The 24,076-nt window shown below is 37.0% G+C and overlaps 1 protein-coding gene across 11 annotated transcripts in view; it reads right to left on the bottom strand.

The window, feature by feature from the left end:
• Positions 1–9,801: 9,801 nt before the first annotated feature.
• Positions 9,802–24,076, bottom strand: part of Invadolysin (leishmanolysin-like peptidase, invadolysin) — a 165,975-nt gene continuing 151,700 nt past the window's right edge. For 10 of the 11 annotated variants that reach the window (XM_067761417.1, XM_067761418.1, XM_067761419.1 and 7 more), the window contains 7 exons: positions 21,970–22,355; positions 21,670–21,895; positions 21,419–21,606; positions 19,068–19,097; positions 18,865–18,997; positions 18,644–18,803; positions 9,802–16,844 (listed from right to left, as the gene is read on the bottom strand). In XM_067761417.1, coding sequence (XP_067617518.1) covers positions 16,372–16,844; positions 18,644–18,803; positions 18,865–18,997; positions 19,068–19,097; positions 21,419–21,606; positions 21,670–21,895; positions 21,970–22,355 — 1,596 coding nt within the window. In that variant the 3' untranslated portion in view covers positions 9,802–16,371. The remainder of the gene's footprint in view (positions 16,845–18,643; positions 18,804–18,864; positions 18,998–19,067; positions 19,098–21,418; positions 21,607–21,669; positions 21,896–21,969; positions 22,356–24,076) is intronic. The other variant, XM_067761415.1, reaches the window with a different exon arrangement.

Below are 24,076 nucleotides of genomic sequence, written 5' to 3'. Positions count from 1 at the left end.
AGCCAGCAGACAGCACTCACACTTCGATCACGGAGCGTGTAGTGCCGAGCTTGATGACCGATACGAAGATCGAGTGGGCAGTGAAAACGTTTTCTAAGTTTAAATCGCCGGGCCCAGATGGTATATTCTCGGCCATGCTACAAGTTTCAAGTAGGGCGGTCGTGGAATGGCTTAAAATAATATTAGATGGGTGCATAAGACTGAATCATGTACCGCACTCTTGGAGAACTGCTCGTGTAGCTTTCCTATCAAAGGCGGGAAAGATCGGTCACGTGTATGCCAAAGATTATATACCCATTAGCTTAACATCATTTCTGCTCAAAACCTTTGAGAGGCTGATAGATGTGACATAAAGTCCAACGTAGATGAAAAGCTGCTCTCCATAACACAACATGCGTACACCAAAGGCAAATCGGTAGACACCGCATTGCAGAGGGTGGTAATAAGCGTAGAGGAAGTCCTGGAATATAGACATTGCCGGGGCTTTCAATAATGTCTCTAAATTGGCGATTATGGATGGTCTTAATTACAATAAAGTACATCCAGACTTAACCAGATGGATCGAATTGCAGGAAGATTACATCACAATGGGGATTGTACGAAGCCACGAAATCAGTGGACATAGGAACGCCGCAAGCAGGGGTGCTATCACCTCTGCTGTGGACGCTGGTCATCAACCAACTGCTCAGGCGATTTGATGAGAGACCCGTAAAACTTACGACTTACGCGCATGACGTTGCAATTGTCATAAGTGGAAAGTTCCTTCCAACTATTAGCTCTTTGATGGATCGGGCGCTTCGGGATATTCATAACTGGGCATCAAATGTCGGGTTGAAAGTCAACACGGATAAGACGGATATGGCCTTGTTTACAAAGAGGTACAAGGTCTCAAATTGGATCAGGCCTAAGGGGTGACCCTACAGGAGAAACCTTGCACAAAGTATATAGGAATCATCCTAGACAGTAAGCTGTCATGGAAGCTCAACGTGGAGGAGAGGGTGAAGAAGGCTTCAACGGCACTTTATGCATGTAAAAGAATGCTGGGGTGGGTGTACGTGAGGCATATCGCCCTCTCTTTCTCATTGTGTTTTTACAGCGATTGTAAGTCCTATCCTATACTATGGAGTTCTTGTTCGGTGGAAAGCCACACAAAAAGCAACCTACCTTAAAAAATTAGAGGGGGTATGCAGACTATCAATGCTTAGCATTACGGGAGCCATGAAAACAACCCCGAGAGCTGCACTGTATGCCATTCTGCACATTCCACCTGTAGACCTGGTAGCATAGAACATAGCGTTAACAACTGCAACCAGGATCGGTGCCTCGGGGCAGCTTGAGCGCAGACCATACGGCCATAGTAGTATAGCGTCATCAATCACAAGACGAACAGACTACCTGATTCCCTTTCTGCGCTTCGAGGGCGATCTTAAGGCCACAATAGAGGTGGACGGTTGGCGCAAGGGTGCTCAAATGGCGGACGAGGCGATACATGTGTACACAGATGGTTCCAAAGTAGTGGAAGGAGTAGGGTCTGCGGTATACTGTGCTGATGCGGAAATAAACATATCCTACAGGCTGCCGGATTATTGTAGCGTTTTCCAAGCGGAAATAGTGGCCGTAACCAAAGCAGTAAAAACCCTGGAAGAAAATAGCCCAAGCTGCAATCATGTTAACTTTTATATTGACAGTCAAGCAGTAATTAAGGCAATAATCTCGCGTGTTAGAGTGTAAGCAGTCCCTGCAGAGAATCGGGACAGGGAGAAGCATACATCTATATTGGGTCCCAGGGCATATGGGAATAGATGGGAATGAAAAAGCAGATGAACTAGCTAAAAATGGCGCATCCCTTGACTGAGCGAAATTAAGCGAAGGCGAGAGGTGCACGACCAAGCAGGAAAGGCGTGGGTTCAAGCGCGGAGCTGTAAAGTGTCGAAGATTATGTGCAGGTCTTACAACATTAGACTAACAAAGTAGCTTCTATCATTAAAAAGAGAGGACTCTAGACTCATGACGGGTATTCTGACTGGACACTGCCTTCTGGCGTCACATGCCTTTAAATTAGGCTTGGTCAGTGATAGCAAATGTAGGAAGTGCGGGCTGGAGGAGGAAACGATCGAGCACGGTGCTCTTGCCCTGCGCTTGCCAGGCTAAGACTTCAGCTATTAGGAGTGATATAGCTGCCAGATCCAGAAGCAGCAAGTGGCTTAAATCCTAGGAAGCTTCTAGTATTTGCCAAGAGGACGGAGTTGTTTTATAACATAGGTTCTGGTTTTTGATAGGGGTTTTCCGTTTGGTCGTTAAAACAAACTTCTGGTAACACTACGGACTTATTCAGTCTATGTGAGGTCCTCACCTAACCTAACCTAACTTAAATAGCGATCGGAGATGAGTGCCCAGGAACTTACATACCAAATTTCATTAAGATACCTCAAAATTTACTCAAGTTATCGTGTTTACGGACAGACGGACGGACGGACGGACATGGCTAAATTAATTTCTTTTTTCGCCCAGATCATTTTGATATATAGAAGTCTATATCTATCTCGATTAGTTTATGCCTTTACGGATTACAATTGTGCGAACAAAATTAATATACTCTGTGAGCTCTGTTCAGCTGAGTATCAGAAATTGCGGACTAAACCAAGGACCCCACCATAAAACAGCGCTAGACTTATCAAAAGTCTTTATCAATCACAGCACGTTACTGCAAGACTTGGAGAGTTTTACCCAGTCTCAAAAAGTGCACTACAAAATAGCTGTGCAATCGGCAAGCATCGGTCCAATTTAGGAACGTAACATCAAAACCTAGAAGAATTAAACAAAGTGCACAACCGCCTGGTGACGTCCTATTCTCACTTTTGTTAAATTTTTACATACCGAAGCTCCCTTCCACACCAGAAGGAGTTACCATTGTGTCCTACGCCGATTACTGAACGATAATAGCAACAGGTCCTGCCATCCACTTCTGAGCTTTGCAATAAAATTAACAGCTATCTCCCTAGTCTGTCCAGTTTTTTCATCTCGCGAAATTTGGCGCTGTCACCGACCTCGTCGACCGTATTTACAACGTTGACCTGTCAAATTTCGGCAATATTGGACATTCACGTCGATGGAATCGCGCTACCTACTGTCCTACACCCAAAACTACTGGGTGCCTCTTTTTGGCGCGAATGCAGCCGAAATTATACTTAAAGTTCACAGCCGTAACAAAATCCTCAAGTTCCTCGCTGGCAACACTTGAGCAAAGTCAAATAAACACTCATAACCACTTTATAAGTGCAATTGGCCAGCCGCTTATATGGTTGCTGAGCCTATAAGAAACACACTGGAGGAAAAAAGTACAGGCCTGTCAAAACACCGCGCTAAGAGCTGCCACGGGATGTCTTCTCATGTCACCAGAACATCATCTACACACTTAGGCGAGAATACTCCCCATTAAAGAGTGAAATGAATTGCTGAACAGTTTCTTATAACTACCCAGAAGCCTAGGCATGCCAACAGACATACGATTGAGCTGGTCTCGCCTCCCAGAAACTCCGTAAGCACTATGAAGAAAGTCGGCACTCTAAAGTCAGTCACTTGAAGAAAATAAGCACAAAAAGGCCCTCAGAGGCATCCACAAAAAGTCGGCAAATTACTTTGCAAACAAATGCTCGGTGAGCCCCATTCTCAACCGCAAATACCCTTAACTCGTAGTTGAGGAAAGCAACCTCCCCAGGAAAACGCGCCTCACTCTAACTCAGCTTCCATCTGGATACTGTAATAGGTTAAACTATTTTATCCAGAATCATACCCCTGCGGGAAGTTGACAATAAATCATTTCTTTTCGGAGTAATGCGGTCTCTCCGATAACAAAGCATTCTCTTCCGATTAATGCGACTTTCTTTGTTAGAAAGTTGGTAATAAAGTTTTCTATTGCTCTGCCCAAACGGGTAAAGCGGCCTCTTTACATATTCTAACAGAAGCATATATTTTTATGCGATTCTTTTGCGGAAGATCAAGGAAAAATTGGTCATATTCCTTAATTGTGACCGACTCGGAGTATACCTGTTGATTAAAATGGTTGAGTATTTTGGTTTGTGTTGTCTAGGCAGAGCCTATCGTTTGTGGATAAGAATGATAATCGTAAAAGTCACTCTTCTTTTTGAAATGTCTTAGACTCGAACCGATATTCCTCTATATATTAACTCTGAGCTAAAAACATAACATACCGTTCTTCAAGTGGGCCTAAGTCGTAGACTCGAACGGACCTTTCACGGACAAGTATACATATAACAAAATTCTAGCAGGCCGATGTCTGTAAATTGAAAATATTTCAGAAAAATTTATAGAAGGGGTCCTTATTGGACCCCTCAACCCAAATCAGCAGTTTTAAAAATTTTTGTCTGTCTGTATGTATTTTTGTACTCGCATCACTCAGAAACCACTGAATAAAATTTTTACAATAGGGATATCATATGCAGGCTGCTGATAAGGGCTTTAACGATTTTTATACTCAGCTGAGCAGAGCTCACAGACTATATTACTTTTGTTCGCATAACGGTATCCCGTAACGACATAAACTAACCGAGATAGATATAGACTTCTATATATCAAAATGAGCTAGGCGAAAAAAGAAATTCATTTAGCCATGTCCGTTCGTCCGCCGTAAACACGATAACTTGAGTAAATTTTGAGGTACCTTGATGAAATTTGGTATGTAAGTTCCTGAGCACTCATCTCAGATCGCTATTTAAAATGAATGAAATCGGACCACTTTTCCGATATCGAAAATTTTTAAGAGCCGAAAAAGTGGGATAATTCATTACCAAAGACGGATAAAGCGATGAAACTTGGTAGGTGGGTTGGCCTTATCACGCAGAAAGAAAATTAGTAAAATTTTGGACAATGGGCGTGGCACGCCTACTTTTAAAAGAAGATAATTTAAAAGTTTTGCAAGCTGTAATTTGGCAGTCGTTGAAGATATCATGCTGAAATTTGGCAGGAACGTTACTCCTATTACTGTATGTGTGCTAAATAAAAATTAGCAAAATCGGATGACGAACACGCCCACTTAAAAAAAAAATATTTAAAAGTCATATTTTAACAAAAAATTTAATATCTTTACAGTATATAAGTAAATTATGCCAACATTCAACTCCAGTTTGATAAGGTGCAACAAAATACAAAATAAAAGATAATTTCAAAATGGGCGTGGCTCCGCCCTTTTTCAATTTATTTGTCTAGAATAAATTTACGATTCCTTGTGAGATTTTGTAAGGGTATCGCTTTTACGACGATATCTGTTTTCTGTGAAAATGGGCGAAATCATTGAAGCCAAGCCCAGTTTTTATACACAGTCGACCGTCTGTCCTTCCGCTCGGCCGTTGACGCGATAACTTGAGCAAAAATCGGTATATCTTTACTAAAGTTAGTTCACGCACTTATCTGCACTCACTTTATATTGGTATTAAAAATGGGCGAAATCCGACTATGACCACGCCCACTTTTTCGATATCGAAAATTGCGAAAAATGAAAAAATGCTGTAATTCTATACCAAATAAGAAAAAAGGGATGAAACATGTTGATTGGATTGATTTTTTGACGCAAAATATAACTTAAAAAAACTTTGTAAAATGGGTGTGACACCTATCATATTAAGTAGAAGAAAATGAAAAACTTCTGCAGGGCGAAATCAAAAGCCCTTGGAATCATGGGAGGAATAGCGTTCGTGGTAATACATATATAAAGAAATTAGCGGTACCCGACAGATGATGTTCTGGGTCACCATGGTCCACATTTTGGTCGATATCTCGAAAACGCCTTAACATATACAACTACCACCACTCCCTTTTAAAACCCTCATTAATACCTTTAATTTTATACCCATATCGTACAAACACATTATAGAGTCACCCCTGGTCAACCTTTATGGCGATATCTCGAAAAGGCGTCCACCTATAGAACTAAGGCCCACTCCCTTTTAAAATACTCATTAACACCTTTCATTTGATACCCATATCGTACAAACAAATTCTAGGGTCACCCCTGGTCCACCTTTATGGCGATATCTCGAAAAGCCGCCAACAATAGAACTAAGGCCCACTCCCTTTTAAAATACTCATTAATACCTTTAATTTGAAACCCATATCGTAGAAACACATTCTACAGTCAGCCCAGGTCCACCCCTATTGCGATATCTCCTATAGAACTATGGCCCACTCTCTTTTAAATTTTTAATACCTTTCATTTGATACCCATGTCATACAAACACATTCCAGGGTTATCCTAAAGCGTCATAGGTCGATATTTCCTAAACGTATGTGATATGGAATTAAAAACCACTTATAAACCATCTACGAAACCCTACGAAACCAACGCAGCTAAGCTCTAAGGAGAGTATGTAATGTTCGGTTACACCCGAACTTAGCCTTCCTTACTTGTTTTTTTTTTTAATTTTGAGATAACCCCTTTTCGAGATACAGGCCAAAATGCGGATCATGGGTATTATTATAAAAAAAACTAGAAATAAAGTCGCTACATTTTATTATTATTTACTGGGAAGTATAAGGTCCCTAATTGGACTAAGCCTAAGCTTGGAGGGGTAACCCTGCAAGAAAAATATAGCACAAAGTATCTAGATAGTAAGTTGACGTGGAAAGTCCATGTAGAAAGGAGAGCGTAGAAAGCCTCCGCGGTACTCTATGCATGCAAGAGGATGCTAGGATGCACGTGGGGTCTATCACCCAAACTCTCTCATTGGGTGTTTACGGCAATTGTCTAAACCATACTTTACTATGGGGTTCTCAGCATCATTGCATGCCACTCTACACATCCCACAGACCTAACGGCCAAAACATCGCGTTAGCAACTGCAACAAAGTATAAGGCCTCGTGGCAGCTTGAGTGTAGGCCTTATGGCCACAGCAGTAGAACGCCATCTAATATCGGTCAAACGGAATATATGGTCCCGTGCCTGAGCTTCGAAAGCGATCTTGGGGCCACAATTGAGCGGGAGGGTTGGAGTCAGGGTACAGAAATGGCAGAACATGCTATACACGTGTATTCGGATGGTTCCAAATGAATGGAAGGGGCTGGGTTTGCTGTTTACTGTGTTGACCCAGAAATAAGTAGATCCTACTGGCTGCCAGAGTACTGCAACATCTTTCAGGTGGTAATTATAGCAGTAAAGAAACTAACAGAGATTCTGAAGGAAGCGTGCTCAGCTGCAGTCGCATCAATATATATATAGCCAGGCTGCGGTTAAGGCCATAATCTCACACAGTAATTAATCAAGAAGTGTTCTGGAATGCAAAGAAGCTCTGAAAAAACTTCGCTCAGGCCCGACCATACATCTTTACTGAGTTTCCGGTCATAAAGGGATAGAAGGTAACGAAAAGGCCGATGAGTTGGCAAAGGAGGGTACTGCAACACTCGCTGAGCCGACGATAGATGCCCCAACCCGTTTGGGAGAAATCAAAAGGAGACAGGAGTTGCATATGATCCATCAAGCAGGAAGGGCGTAGACAAAAGCGCGGGGCTGCAAAATTCTAAAATCATGTGCAAAGCTCACGATATTAGACTGACAAAGTGGTTCATATCTCTGAAGAGAGAAGACTTAAGGCTTACGATGGGCATACTAACTGGACACTGCTATCTAGCGTCACATACTTATAAGTCCTCGTCAGTAACAGCAAGTGCAGGAAGTGTGAGCTGCATGAAGAAATGGTTGATCACGTTCTGTGTTGGTGTCCTGCTCTCGCCAGGTCAAGGCTCCAGCTCTTAGGGGCGGCAGAGTTGCCAGATCTTGAGGCAGCAATTAAGCTGGGTACAAGAAAACTGTTAGTATTTGCCCAGAAGATGAAGTTATTATATAACATATAACATAATAACATATAATATAATAATATAACTGGCACCTGATAGAGGTTCTTCCATTTGGTCGTCAAACAATTTCTGATAACACTATTGACACAGTCTATGTGAGGTCTTTACTGACCGGCAGTTCAACCTAACCTAAACTAGATCTTTCAGTAATGCATTTATGGGGTACATTTGAAGAACGACCGGGAGTGTATATTGATCATAAAAACTTAAGAGAATATTTAAAATCTATTTGGATTATTTAATGGTTTCGTTTTGTAGTGGGAACGACAGATGTCAGACTAACGATAGATGTCAGACGAACGATTCCCCTCCAAACGATTTAGTCTTGCAATGGTATTCTCTATCATTTTCGTTCGGCCTTTACGTTTCTTACTTTATTTCAAGGAGAAAGGCGAAAGCAATTGTCAAATAATATATGTTTCCAATATAGTGCAAATACCCCAGCAATTAGACTCGGAGGCGAAAGGAATGTTCGTTCCGTAATAAAGAATTAGGGCCTAAATCTAAATAAGGAAGATAGCTTCAACTTTTTTATACAATCACGCACCGACATATATATATAAATGTATCACAAAAGCAGGGCACCTCGAAATATTGTCATAGAAGCAGAAGCTTTATACCAGGCAAAGAACCTATTTAAAGTATATGTTAGGAGTTTTCCGTGATCGTATGCGCTCATCGGTAACTAGATTCGAGAATTTCTTTGTGGTTTGCAGTGTTGAACATATAAAAAGTTTTAGGCAACCGAAAAATAAAAGTAAAAGTAAAAGTAGAAGTAAAATGTAAAAGTAAAGTACCGGATGCCATTATCCATAAAATGGTAAGGTATTTTGATAGACCCTGTAACTTACCAAGGCAAGAAATATTCTCAGAGGAGCTTAATCTAAGCGAGAGCTTGCGCTTACCCGACCACTGCAGTGTTTTTCAGGCTGAACTTATAGCTATCTGGGAAGCAGCCCTCTATCCTGCTAACCTTCAAGTGACCAATTCTACTTCAATTTTCTCGGACAGCCAAGCTGCCATAAAACCCCTGCAATGCAGTAACACCTCACTAGTGGTGTTGAAGTGCAGAGTGAGGGTTTCTCTGATAGCTAGCTGATAATTGCAACCTGTGCATTATATGGGTTCCTGGCCACTGCGACATCTCAGGAAACTGCGCTGCGGATGAGCTAGCTAGGGAAGGCACCAACCTGCAAACAATAACCTCCGCTGGTTGGGCCAGCCCTCCTTTAAACACCTGCAAGCACTGCTTTCGATCTCCATTCACGGATCAAGCAAAAGCCAAATGGGCCATGGAACCTACATGTAGAATATCCAAGCAAATCTGGCCTAAGCTGGATGAAAAGAGATCGCAATCGGTTATACTGTTAAACCGTATCCCTATAAGCCCACTAGTGGGCCTTCTTACAGGTCACTGTCTCATGGGCACTCATGGTGCCTATATGGGCCTACAGACAAATGACTTTTGCCGCAGCTGTAGGGACGAGGAGGAGATAGTAAGCGTAAAACACTATCTGTGCCACTGTCACGCACTGTCAAAAACCAGGTACCGATGCCTCCACAGAAACTCCTTTGGGGCTCTTGCGGAGCTTGAATCTGCACACACAAATGACATCTTGCGTTTCATCAGGCAAACGCGCTGGTTTAGCCTCACTGGGGTCTAAACATTCTTCGGAAGTAGGGAAATAGGGGCCCCGCGTGGTAGCACAACGGGCCACAACGGCCTACGTGAGTCTCCGACTCCGTGTTGTTGACACCACAAGGTTGAGCCTAAGAGGTATATACTCCGGTTTAACATATATTTTATAATTATCGAGAATCAACCTCGACCAAATTGTGAGTGATCGCACCTAATGGATGGATTGGATCTCTGGTTTTTATATAACCCGACCACTGCAGTAAATAATAAAAATGTCATTGTGGACATGATATACATATGGTACATATAAGATTTTTATTACATAATTTATTTTTCTAAAATGTTCACTATTTGATAGTCTAACTGAAAAAGACAACATAATTTCATTCAAGTAAAGCTTAAATTTAGAATACATTCTATATATGTACATATTTACGAACATGGTGCATCGTAAATGGGGATGCCGAGAACTAATCAAACTCAAACACATATGGATGTTGATATCTATTAAAAGTAACATCAAATCGAGCTGAGTGAAATTCCTGTAATTGTTGTAAAGTGACCTTACACAGAATTTGGTTAAAAAGCATTTTATTTGATTGAAGAACGATCAGAATTTACTTCCAAAATTAACTAAGAAACAAAATTCTTCAGTAAATTAATACTTAAGCAAGATGTTTTAAAACAAAATTTGAGATAGGGCTAAGATTGATTGTTGTTCCACTCAGCCATCGACTGATGGTACATCTAACTCAGCTGCCAGTTCAACAACTCGCTTTCCCAGAACTTAATTGAAGAACGCTTACCCTCCTTAAAAAATACCACTTTATGTTGTTGTTGTCGTAGCAATAAGGTTGCTCCCCCAAAGCTTTGGGGCGTGTTATCGATGTAATGGACCTTTGCCGGATACAGATCCGGTACGCTGCGGTACCACAGCACCATTAAGGTGCTAGCCCGACCATCTCGGGAACGATTTATGTGGCCACATTAAACCTTCAGGCCATCCCCTCCCTCCCCACCCCCAGGTTCCATGGGGTCGCCAGAGCCTCGTCTGTTAGTGAAACAGGATTCGCCGCGGATAGGTGAGGTTGACAATTGGGTTTGGAGAAGCTATATATTGGGCTGACAACCTGAAGGGTTGCGCTACACAGCCCTTTAATCTGGTATTTTAGTCGCCTCTTACGACAGGCATACCTACCGGGGGAATATTCTGACCCCATAACCCGCTGGGGTAATACCACTTTATGTATTTCAAAAGCGGTATACTTCAGTTAAAAATATATTGTAATATTGTAGAGACAAAGCGCTCTGAGATAAGACATTAATGAAAATAAATGTGAAAAATTAGCTGAGTTTTCGAATAAGCCTACAGAATATTACGCCCTTCTTCGCAGCACTGGATTTTTCTTTTTTTAATAAAATATTGAATAAAAAGATATCAATTTTTATGTTCTGTAGCAGCTCTTTCGCATACCATTGCATAGGTATGTGACCGTGGTATAATGACAGTCACAATAAACTACATGTAATACTACTGCATGTCAGTATATGTGATAGGATACATAAATATACAACTACTACAAATAAGTATATGTACTACGATAGCATTCTAGTATGTGCAACATAATATATATAGAAGCGACGCAGTAGGCATGGCTACCAAAGAAGCCATATTGTAACGTACGATTGCATGAGTATAAAGAAGCAAACCTTGTACAGTTGAAAAAAGCAAAATAAATCGAACTATTAAACTGAGCGGACGCATCTTTTATTTAACGCTTAAAGTTCCTAATTATTTCTAATATACATCATCTCGGCATCCAATTTAAATTATTCTTAAATGCATTTGATGCAACTAATAATATTATACATAGGTTCATACAAATTGGAATCACAAAATAGATATTTTTCTAGATAACAAGTTCACATTTGAGAGTGAAAAATAGCCGCAAAAATTACTTACAAATTTGATCAACTATTTTTTCTTTTTCTAGAGCTTACGATTTCTTCTCGAACCGAGTGATACAAGGGAAATCGAGAGCTCGGCTTCTCACGAGATTTTCGAACCTCAAAATAGTCGTGAAGCTTGCGATCTTCTCGACATTCAACTTAGTCGTTGCATTGGCAATATTAGATGCAGTATTAAATGCTTGCTTGTGTTCCGGAGCAAATTGTTTCGTATTCGAGTCTCGCGAGAAGCCGATACTCGCGAGAAATTTCTTCTCAAACTTGTTCGTAATCTCTATTTTCTTGTTTTATTTTTTTTACTTTCGTTATTTAAAAAAAACTGTGATGAATTGTATAACAAAAACTATGTATATAAACCAATCGCAGAAATGTTTTCGAAAAATATCAAGAAATTTTCAAAAAATAATCGTAATAAAATTTAAATTTTCATTTGCAATTTTAGGAACCATTTTTAGTTTTTAAACTTGTTATCCAATTCCTTATATACTAAGAAAGTAGGCACAGCAGTTTGGAAGCATAGGAAGGGGGAGACCTCCACTAAGTTTGGAGGAGGACTTGGCGACAGTTATCGCTAAACAAGAATAATTGGCGTGACTTGTTACGAAACGGTCGAAATCGGTTAGGCGGTTAGGCGCCAATTAATGATGTTGAAAGTGTTTAAAATATTTTTTTATATGGGAGAATATGTGAAGTACTCTTTTATGAAACTTTGAAATTTTTAGGAAGAACTTTGAAAACTTTTTTAATTTGCGAGATTTTTCGAAAAAGTGTTTGAAGTTGGCTTACCTAGTTTTCGTTATACGAAGCAATAAGGTTTTATTTTTTTAAATTTAAGAAAATAAAAGCATAAAGAAGGAAATTACAAAATTTGCTAATGATTTTTTGCTGTAATTTTTATACACACGTGGGAAGAAAGAAAAGTTCTATCATTAAATATTATATATTGGGGATGTCAGGTTACACATTTGTTGTAAAAACAGAAATTTAGGGTAATCACAGTTTGGTGACAAAACTTGCATATTAACAAAGTTTACATCTGACAGCCATCAATTAGTCAATACTTTTTAACATAAATTTAGTCTTAATATAAACATAAATTGAATCTTAACATTTCAAAACTATACAATCTTATTTTTACAATTTTCTTCTTCTTCTGCTTCTGCAAAATTAAAACAGCTGATGCGAAAAGCCAGCTTACCACAAACGAAAAACACACGAGTAATGTTTGGCAACTCGTATCCCATTTCTTCGCGAAACAACAACAAAGAAGGAAACTAGTGTGTTAAGTGTGTGAAAGACGATAACGCCTAGGTTTTTGTTGTTGTTGTAGCGATGAAAACACTCTCCGGTGGTTTTGAGAAGTGTTATCGATTTTGACGGTGCTATGCCTGATTAAGATCCCGTACGTTCCACTAACAAACACAATTAAGGCATAATCCCGACCATCTCGGGAACAATTTAATATAATCACATTGAACCCCCTAGTTCCATGAAGAACATTTGGGTGCCTCACCAAAAAATATTGCTTTTTTGCCTGGAATTATTAAGTTCGCAACGTCTATCAAAATATTAAAAAAAAATAATAACATTTACAAAAATCGTATTTTTTCAATAATAGTACATACATAAACACCCTAATGTTTACATGTGCACCTGTATGCGCTACAGTAGCAGAAAAAGATTTAACAACTTTTTCCAGTTATTTTCTTATTATTTATATATTTTTATCTATTTTAGAAATTGTGCAACGACAACTATTTAAACTCATTTCAAAAACCATTTCGAAACATTTCCGAATTGAAAGTTTTTTTTTTTAAGATTTTTATTTGCGATTTCCAAAAACTTTTTGATTATTAAACCAACTAATTTAGGCATAATAAATTACAAGCTTAAAATTTTTCAAAAATATCAAAAAGGTTTTTGAAAAGTTGAAAAATTCAAGATGTTTTTGAAAATCTTCATCACAATTTCAACGCTATTACTGGCAATTTTCAGAAACTAGTTGACTATGCAGTTTTGTAGTCCAGTGAATTTTTACGTAACGATGTACAAGCTGAAAGTCGCTCAAAACTTTAAAACGGTTTTCGAAAAAAATCGAACACGCAAAATGTTTTGAAAAGTTTTTATTTATGCAGCTTTATAGTCCAATAAATCTGAGTATAACTATGCGCAAGCTAACAGTTGTGGAAACTTTCAAAACCAATTTCGGCAAAATACGAAAATTTTAAAAGTTTTGAAAAATCAAATTTTTAATACTTTTGCAGGAAATTTTCACAAAATTTTTTAATATATAATTTAAAAACGATTCCAAAACTTTGAAAGTTCAAAATATTTTAGAAAATTAAAGTTTTATTGTTTTTACGTGGAATTAGCAATTTTAGTCTAACAAAGTGCAAGTGGGAAGTTTCTAAAAATTCACATTTTTGGTATAAAATTTATGCAATAAAACAAAAAAAGCTGATAGAATTTTATGAAAATGCGGTCACATACAGTAGCGAACAGAAAATTAGCAGAGGCAATTTTTATAAAAATTCGTCAATTAAGTTCTACTAAGAATTAAAAAAACACGTTTTCGGAAAAATTCGAAAATTTTAAGAAAATTTGGATTTTTTATGTAAAGTTTTATGTTTTTGGAATGTTCAAAGCAATTTTCGAAAGATTCTGCTACGAAATTCAGAGAACTCAAAATAAAAAGTTCGAATTTTCGAAAAAATTTTGAATCCTTTCGAAAACTTTTTTATATGGTTTGCATAGTTTTAGTTACAAAATTCATAGAAGTTTTTTTTTTAAATATTGTAAATGAAAAAGAATTTAATTAACGAAATTTGATAAAAGTTGCCACTGCCACAGTGTAACACAAACAGCAGCAAACAGAAAATTAGCAATGGCAATTTTTATCAAATTTCGTCAATTAAGTTCTACTAGGAATTAAAAAAAAAACACTTTTTCGGAAAAATTCGAAAATTTTAAGAAAATTTGGATTTTTTATGTAAAGTTTTATGTTTTTGGAATGTTCAAAGCAATTTTCGAAACATTCTGCTACGAAATTCAGTGAACTCCAAATAAAAAGTTCGAATTTTCGAACAAATTTTGAATCCTTTCGAAAACTTTTTTTATATGGTTGCATAGTTTTAGTTACAAAATTCATAGAAGTTTTTTCTTGAAATATCGAAAATAAAAAAAGAATTTAATTAACGAAATTTGATAAAAGTTGCCACTGCTGTTTTTTTGTTCGCTGCTGTATTTACTATCTGTTTAGGAATCAATCAATTGTACATCGCTCAGTACTACAATTACTTAAAGTTTTCAAGCAAAAAATATGTACATTAATGTGACAGTTGAGCAATACAAAAATAGTAAGAGAAAAATAGAAATTTTCTTTTTCCTTATAATTACAAAAACATTTGTTAAAACTCAATTATTCATTTACTAATGAGTCCTTGCATAGCTTGAAAAAGAAAGCTAATACCTAAGGTGAACTCAATACATGGCATGCAAACACCTCAGAATGTCAGTAAAACGCAATAACACATACGAGCCGAACCCGTGCCCATCTTGCGCAACAAATCTTAAAGTATCTAATCAAATATCAACGGAAATCAGTTGTTATATCAATCAATTAAAGCTTACAGCTTGCGCTGCCATCTGGCATATGGGAGCAACTGCCGGTAACGCAGTGAAAATATCCACAATAGTGCCATAGTACAAATAGATTTCTTTGTATGCTCACAATCGTACATTTTTAACAAATTATTTTAATAAAATACAGCTATAGAAAAGCACTACGACCAAAATTTATCAAAGTTCGCTAATAGCCCGAATCCATCTTTACAACCAAAACTTTATTTATAGATTTGGATACCAAATAAGAGCGAAAAAGGGACCCGTACATAAAAACACCAATTAGAAATAATATATATGTATTTGCTTTTGCTTAACCATCGCTTAGTTACAAGAACATATTCCCCCCTATTGCAAGTGTTGATCGGAATTTAATCGACTATTTCTCAATTCAATCTTTTCCATATAATTTTGTTACTATGCAAACTAATCGTCAAATCTTTGGACACAGATTTTTCAACTGGTTTAACTTTTCGTTGTATAATAATAATTATTATTAGCTGTTATAATAAAGATAATCGATTACCGCTCAACAGTCGACTATCTACTGCAATCGACACTAGCAATAGGGGAGGTTTTTTATTTACAATTTTAATTATATATAATTTTTAAATCGCAAGCCTAAGAAGAAAGTGTAAAATCCTTTTATGTAAACTCTTGCATATATTTTGCATATATACGGAATATATTACATTAAAACTTAAATTCTAAGCAGCTCAACATTTGTGTAAGTCGTGTGCGTTCAATTGGAAACCTAATTAATTTATAAGTTAAAATATGGATTTTTGCGTTATTGTTGAGCAACAACTGTTTTTTTTTTTCTTTTAACGCTTTTGAGTACCTAATGTGGTGATCTCAGTCTTAAATTTTTTTTTTTTTTTGCACAATGCTGTGATGGTTTCTTTTTATTTGTTTTAAATATACATACATATATTTAGGTGGAATTACTTTCTCTATTTTTTGTAGTATACATGTTAATGTATATTAATATAGTTTTTCTTAAAACCAATTGGCTTAAATTATTTTAACTATCCTAGACCAAAGTTTGAGCTTATCTAATAGTTCTTTTACACAAGCATATTCGAATAAATTTATAAAAAATAAATTGTTAAAAAAGAATAAACTAATATATATAATTACTGTACACATTATACATACATACAAACAAGGAGACATTATGTTGCATAGTTCTACATACAACTAAACCCGAGAAAGACAGGACAAATGCATATACATACACATATTACTCGAAAACAATTACATACAAATTGATCGAGTTAGCCCCTTAATCCCAGTCCATGGGCACTAAATGCAGTAATTATGGCAACAACAAATAATAATAGTTGGTTCATAAGTGACCCCACCGATACCGCCGCACAGGTTAATGTATCACGTGGATATTTATTAGCTGGTGGCGCTTCCTCACGCATACGACATTTTTCTTCACGTTCAGCAAAAATCTGACCACAAATCTCATGGCAAGGTGGACAAATTATAGCGCCACGATGTAACCAATCATTGGCATTAATACGTATTGATAGTGTTTGACCTGGATAATAGCAGGTGTATGTGTAATTTGCTACCAATATGTGGAGACGACCATCGGTGCAATTGTATTTGTAACAACCGGAACCCCAATGTTGCCATTCGCGTGTCTGATGACATGAACGCTCTTCCCACATAAAATCGCTGTGATCGAAACACTTTGAACCAATACCATAGCTCTCTAGTGCGAAATTCTTTTCAGGTTCTGAAAATATGAGTAAAAATACAGTTAGCAGTTGGTAGCAACAAAATTTCGCAAAGTCAAAATACAGGAAAGATTGAAAAAACAATTTTTTGGAGAGAAATGCAGAGTATGACAATTTATCCCATCACATTATATTGCAAATTATTTTTCAGCCGGCCGTTGAAAAGCCTTCGTTAGCTTGATGGACCTTTTCTTAATATTCATTCTGGATATTTATGCTGAAATTTGACGGTTATATCGTGTGATGCTAAAATGCGATATGCCAGTGTAAAAATTAGTGATGTATTAGTAAAGTATTATACTTTATGATTTTGTGATGTTACATCAAGGAAGGTGTAGATTGAAGCTACATCAAATCACAGATTGAAAGAATACATCATAACAAATTATAATGGCAGCATCACATCACAAAGATATTATGAAACAATTTCTGATGTGATGTAGTGGTGCTTAAAATCGTATCACATCACAATACATCACAACTTGAAATAGCACATCATAACAAATTATCACCGCAGCATCACATCACAAAGCATACGACTTTAAATCACAACATCACGTTAAAAATTATTGTTCAACCAGCTGTTGAAACACTTTCGTTAGCTTTATGTTCAACTTTTATTTTGCCTGATCCTAGATCTTTTTGTAGAGATTTATCAATGTTCGGAGTCATTATGCGACCTGGAAATAAATTAGTTTGTGATGGAAAGTGTCGTACTTTATGATGTAAACATGGTATGATGTTGTGAAGTTGCTGTTTTTATTGTAGCAACGGCAAAAATAGTGCGGAAAATAAACGTAATTATTTCTGATGAGGGCATTCCTATGCTGGATATAACTCGGCAAGCTCTGATGATGCCGTTGTCCACGTTATTTATTTGAGTAAAGACAAAAACAAAACTGCCGTCCTAAAAATAATGTGGGTCATCTACATTTTACTGAATCTGACATATTGAACTCAACTTGTTTGTACTTGCCAACAAGTGCTGTTATTTTATTTAAGTATTTACTATTTTGGACTAATGGACGTGAACTTATTCATGAAAAGACAAGTTGTGATAAGTGTTTATGATAACTTTTTTTCGATTTATGTTTTATAACATTTCGCCTTCCTATCAGATTCACCCTTTATATTAGAGATAATGATTTCATTTTGACCCCCAGCCTGTCCGAAGAGGCGACTAAAATACTAAATTGATTCAAGGGGTTGTCAACCTCACCTACCCCTGGCGAATCCTGTTTCTTTAACAGCCGAGGCTCTGACGGCCCCAAGTTCCTCATGGATCCAGGGGGTGAGAGGGCGGTATGGCCTAGAAGGTTTCATGTGGTCATACCAAATCGTCCCCGAGATGGTCGGGCTAGTACCTTAATGTTGCTTGCTGCCTGAACGTATCGGATCTGCATCCGGCAAAGGAACATCAACATCGATAACACTCCCCAAGGCCTTCGGTGTAAACCTACTTGGTCCTATCTTTGTTTCGACTTTTTGATGCAGTTACTGCATGATACGAAATTAAATTGATGATGTGATGTTGTGATATGAAGTGTAATAATTTGTCATTTTAGTTGTGATTTTTTAAAACAAGAAAAAGTGAAACCTACGATTTTTTTTAATTTTAACTAAAGGGTATGATTCTGTACTGCGAACGATAGCAGAGACGAACGAATCGTCTAGCATTCGTTTTTTACGTTATGTCAAAGAGGAAGGCGAACACATTGTCAGCTCGTATGTTGCTATTGTTTAACATAATGCAAAGCCACGAATGGAATACACAGCAAGGCCCTAAATATATACATACTTGGATTATTTTCAACAAAACGACAATGCGATCCTCGTACAATCACATTTTTACTACGCCACGTAAATTCCTGTATATAAGGACAATGATCTGCTAGGGATACTGAGCCACCATAGTAACCTTCTTCGCCGCTATTCACATGATTAATGCTATCGAAATTCTAAATGAAATAAATTTTAATAAATCTTTCATTTTTCATTTTAAACATAAAATTAATTTACTTGATATATTTTAGGCAACTCATAATCATGACGTATTAAATTACATAACGCCACAGAGTTACGATCGTCGGTGCATTCAGTTTGCAATGGATCCTGTTTCACTTTCGAGCAGAAAGGATGTATTGAACGACCTCTGTAATAAGTTATATAATCGATTAAGCTGTAATTGCATAAAACTTTACTTATATAAGATTCCTGCATACCGCAACCAGTTATCCATTTCATTAATTGTGCTATTTATTGTAAGCATAATAAGAAGAATTTTAAATATTTTTTATTAATGCAATCTTCTTAAAATTTTATAATAGTTATATACTTAAAAAGTTATACATTTAAGTGAGACTGAATATTATAATGCAGCCCGAATATGAGGCTGGGTTGTACCGGCAACTGTTGTCATAGGAATGACACAATCACGTAGGTCTCTAAATCGACTAATATATCACGTCCTACACCAAAAAGGGTAATAGCACAAAATCATACTATCTTTATTTAATATGCTTCTACATAACATAAAAATAAAAATAAAATAAAACAATTTTAAGCGCTTCCTTTATATAAATAGACAAGAATCAGCGAAAAACGTCTCCTTATATAAAGACATATTCTTGCTAAATTTTGATTTTTAAATTTTGACAGAAATTGCAAAAATATTTATGAGAAGTAAAAATATAAAATATATCTATTAAGTTTTACGCTTGTAACTCAATGAGATCTTACATAAAAACCAATCCCGAAATTCCCTCCGTTCCGCTTGTTTTTTCTAAATATTACAGTCCGTGCGCCCCCTAGCGGAACTTTTTGTATTGTGTCATCGACTGTCATCGACCTCTGAATTAAGCTCTAAATTTTTAGCCTCTAGCCCATCGAGAAGTTACTTAAAACTCGGTTTCAAATTTCCAAATTATTATCTAATTTTTTCGATCCATGCGTAACCTAACGGAATTTTTTTCTCCTTTTGTTCCTTTGTCACGGTGTCTTAACCTGCCTCTGGGGTTTCATGTTTGTAGCTCAATGAGAAGTTACTTTAAAATTCTTAAATTTTCTCGGCGTCTTATCCTATCTGTGAAGTTTTACAGTTGTAGCTCAATGAGAACTTACTTAAAAATCAATCCCAAAACTCCGCCCGTTTCGTACGATTTTTCTAAATATCTCATCACGTGCACCCCCTGGCGAATCTTTTTGTATCGTGTCTTCGAAGGAAGTAATAACCAAATTTTTTGCAAAAACAGGCTAGTTGATAGTTTTTTAGTTGAAGTCAGGGCTGTGCGATTCAATGATTATTCCATATATGTAATACTTCTATATTGCTACAAAAAGCTAAGTACATTCCACAACATCAGAGTGCCGATATATTGCTGTTTACATGTTTTTGTTTTTGTATTCAATAATCGAATGTACCAAAATTTAAGTTTTTCCTTGTCACACTTATGCTGCTACAATCACAAAAATTTTATAGGTTGTCTTGCTTTGATATCGCATCCAAAACACATGGCGAGCATTTTCTATTAGCAATATAGGAGTATTACATATATGGATTATTCAAAGTTTTGATTTAACGCAAAAAAATTACTCAATTAGTCGATTACTTCTAATTTTTGAATAAATAAAAAGCAAGTTAGCTGAGTAATCGCCAATTTGATTAATCATAGTTTGAATAAAGTGATTAATCACATGACTATCTTTCTATAATTTACTTATACGCCAACACCTACATATCACTACAACATGGTTTTTAGTTCTAAGTTACTTCAAATCAGATCTGTTAAATAATGATTACTTATGGTAATAATTACCCGTCCAATTGATTATTTTCTTTAAAATCCATTTAATGATTAATTGCTAATATTTTCTATTTTTAATGATTACTTTCCAATTGATTAAAAAAATAATCAAATCATGATTTTTTACGATTATTGAAAAAAAAATTTAAAATAATCAAGAGTAATCAAGAGTAATCAAAAAAGGGTTTTTATTTCTTTTTGATTTTTTCGATTTTTTTTATTTTATTTCCGCCTTGTTGAAAGAAAAATTCTCGTTTGTTGCATGCACGGGATAACTTTTACATACAAATCCATTTTAAGATGCAATAGTAAATCGTAAGCGCTTATCTAGGCGTATAGATACTTGCAAAGCCTTTTTTGATTACTTTTGATTATTTTTGATTTTTTCAATAATCGAAAAAAAATCATGATTTTTGTTTAGTAATTTCTAATGGTGCTTTTTTCGGAAAACAAATGAAATAATCATTGGCCCTTGAAATATGTATCTAATTAATTGATTACTAATGCTAATTCAAATTTAACAGGTCTGCTTGAAACAAATCGATAGCAAACCAATTCTGCGTCGATAACAGATAAAGATGCATAAATCCAACAAAAAGCCCATAACGCGTCGATAAAAAGCCGGTAATTGGCCGATAACGTTATTTTCTATAACAAACCGATAACTTGTCGATAGCACACAAATAACCCAACAAACCTAAAACACATCGATAACGAACCGATAGCTCGCGGATAACGTTGTTATCGATGTTAAACTCGTCTCAGCTCACCTGCCATTATTTGCTTGTATCCAATCCTTACAACTGCGCATCACAAAGTTGCAACCGAGTCCTTTACCCCAAGACAAGGGAGCCGCCATACTATAATTAGCGCGATACCAGCCAGAATCTTCCATTAGAGCCAAAGTGATGCGAGAAAAAACTGGCGCTTGAGTATGCGTGCCCGTCATTGCCTCGTTCTGTAAATGAAAATAATAAACGATTTTCAAGCTTTTCTTTTAATTATTGAAAACTCATAATACCTCCAAAATTCGTTTCTCCCAATGCGTTAAAGCTGTTCCCTCACCCCCCTGATCCTCCAATTCAGCACCCTCCAGTTTGTGACAATCAAAATGTTTGCGCACTTCAGCCACAACACGTGGCGTCACCATCATATCAATTGTTTTGCGTACATGACCACCACGTACAGACCAATTTTCACGTAAAACTTTTCGTATTGTCTCATTGCTCCATTGATGAATTTGTAATCTATGTATGAATATTAAAGAAAAATATTGCATTTTAAAAGAAATAAAAAAAAAATCAAAATACCACAAACTTACTTTTCATTGAGATATGGTTTTCCTGTATCCGGTTTACGTGGCGTTCGTGGACGGCCCTCCTCATCACGAAAGAATGCATAAAGACTGACCGAAAAGCCAAGCGCATGTAAAATTTCATGTTTCACAGTCGATATAAGAGTTTGTAGCTCCTGCGGTTTGGTGCTTATGCTATCTGGACATAAATTCGCATGACCCGCTATGGGGCGATCTAAATGTGCTTCTTGTTGGCAATGTGCTGCATAGGCGACCGTAAGACCTTTGTGACATCGTTCCGTTTGACGTGCCGATACATAAAAGATGAAATCTGCATTTTCAATACCGTCACCAGCTTGAGTCGTCTCATCAATGCGACAATTTTGTCCAGTTGCGTTGCAAACACGGCACACCTGTTAAAATATATAAATTTGTGGGTGCAAGAACAACTGAGTTTCAATTATCAGCACGAAAATAAGATAAGTGGTCATTTTTCTGAATTTAAAGGCGGAGACCTCTGATCTTAGCGTTAGCTACTTTAAGACTGAGGACGATAATCTTAATTTAATTTTCTTTTAATGGCCTAGAGATTTACTGATGTGAGTAGTCGTTATAAAGTCAGGCGGGGTAATAACCTCTTATATACTTGCGTTTTCAGCCAGTTGCTTATGGGGACTCGACCGATCATAAACTATGGATCGGAAAGCAGTCGAGGTATGATCTATTAAGAAAAAGTAATGTAAAATTAACAAATATTTCCCTAGTCTTAGTACTATCATCGTCCGAAGTCTTCAAGACATGGACGACACAAGTGTTCATCACGCCATTTGCACCTAAATTTCAGCTTGCATGCCCGTCAAAGCACCGCGCTCAGAACTGCCACGGAATGTTTTCTTTTGTCGCCAGAACATCAACTTCAGTGAGGCCGCAACACTCCCTACAGAGGAGAAAAACGAAATGCCGAACAGTTTGTATAATATACTCAGAAACTTGGGCAACTTAACGGACGTCTGATTGAAAAGACCCGCCTGTCAGGGATATATAAGTCATCTCCGTTAACACTATAAAGAAGTTCGGCACACATGCATTTTAAACAGAAGAGCATAAAGAGTGCCTCAAACCCATCCACAAAGAGTCGAAAACCTCCCATGCCGATAAATGCCCGGACCCTATATTTAAAATACGCGGAGCTCGCTGTTGAGGTAAGCAGACTTACATAATATGTTAAGCTTTTACTTATCCAGGATCAACATGTAATGTGTCTCCACATAGCACCAACCACCATTTCAATTGTAATGTGGAACCAACGTTTCTAACACAGATGTCTCTTTGGTTCAACCCTACTGAAAATGCAAGTTTCCTTGGACTTCCGTTATAAGATAACAATTAAATGTGAATGATCACACAAATTGGATAGGGTGAAGTACTGCTACAAGAATAAGGAGAACAGCGAGATGGTCGGTATGTGTGCCTTGACTATTTTTATCGCAAAAGCGTATCCGTTTTTCGAGAGCTTCTCCAAACTCAAAAATGTATGGTGCACTTATCTGATGAAGGTATTATGATGGTTAACCAGCCATTCAGTCAAATATACGTCAACATATGATACCACTCCTGAGAGAAGGTCATCAAAATTGCTGTCTTGGACCTACTTTGCACATAACAAGACTATCTTCATTTTTGTACTTAATACCTAATCGTTAATAATATAACTAGATTTCCCATATAAATTTTTACCCTCGATATTCGGTAATTATGAATAAATTTTAATGTAATGTATAATGTATTTATTTATTACGGCTTTCCTAAGCCTAACTTAAATCTATTTTACATGTTTATAATTGTCTTCTGGACTATGCAATCTAGAATAGTTACATCTATGTCCTACCTTGGAGTACTATGGATGGGAGACTTCCAGATCATGCGAACAAAGCGTTGTGCTTGTGTAGTATGTAGGCATTTTACGCATGTTAGTAAAGCGCGAAGGCAACATCTGCACGGCGATGCACTGAGTTAATCGAGTGATGCGCTTCAGTATGTGCTTCGGCAACCTTTTTTGTATGCGTACAAGAGCTTGGAAGTCTTGGCGCTACATAGCAATATAGAGTATAGTTTCGCTGCACTTCTATCGATG

Source organism: Eurosta solidaginis, chromosome 1 (genome assembly GCF_040869045.1).
Source record: "Eurosta solidaginis isolate ZX-2024a chromosome 1, ASM4086904v1, whole genome shotgun sequence".
Taxonomy (NCBI): Eukaryota; Metazoa; Arthropoda; class Insecta; order Diptera; family Tephritidae; genus Eurosta; species Eurosta solidaginis.
Note: the sequence above shows the minus strand (reverse complement) of the source record. Positions and strands in the feature narration are given on the sequence as shown.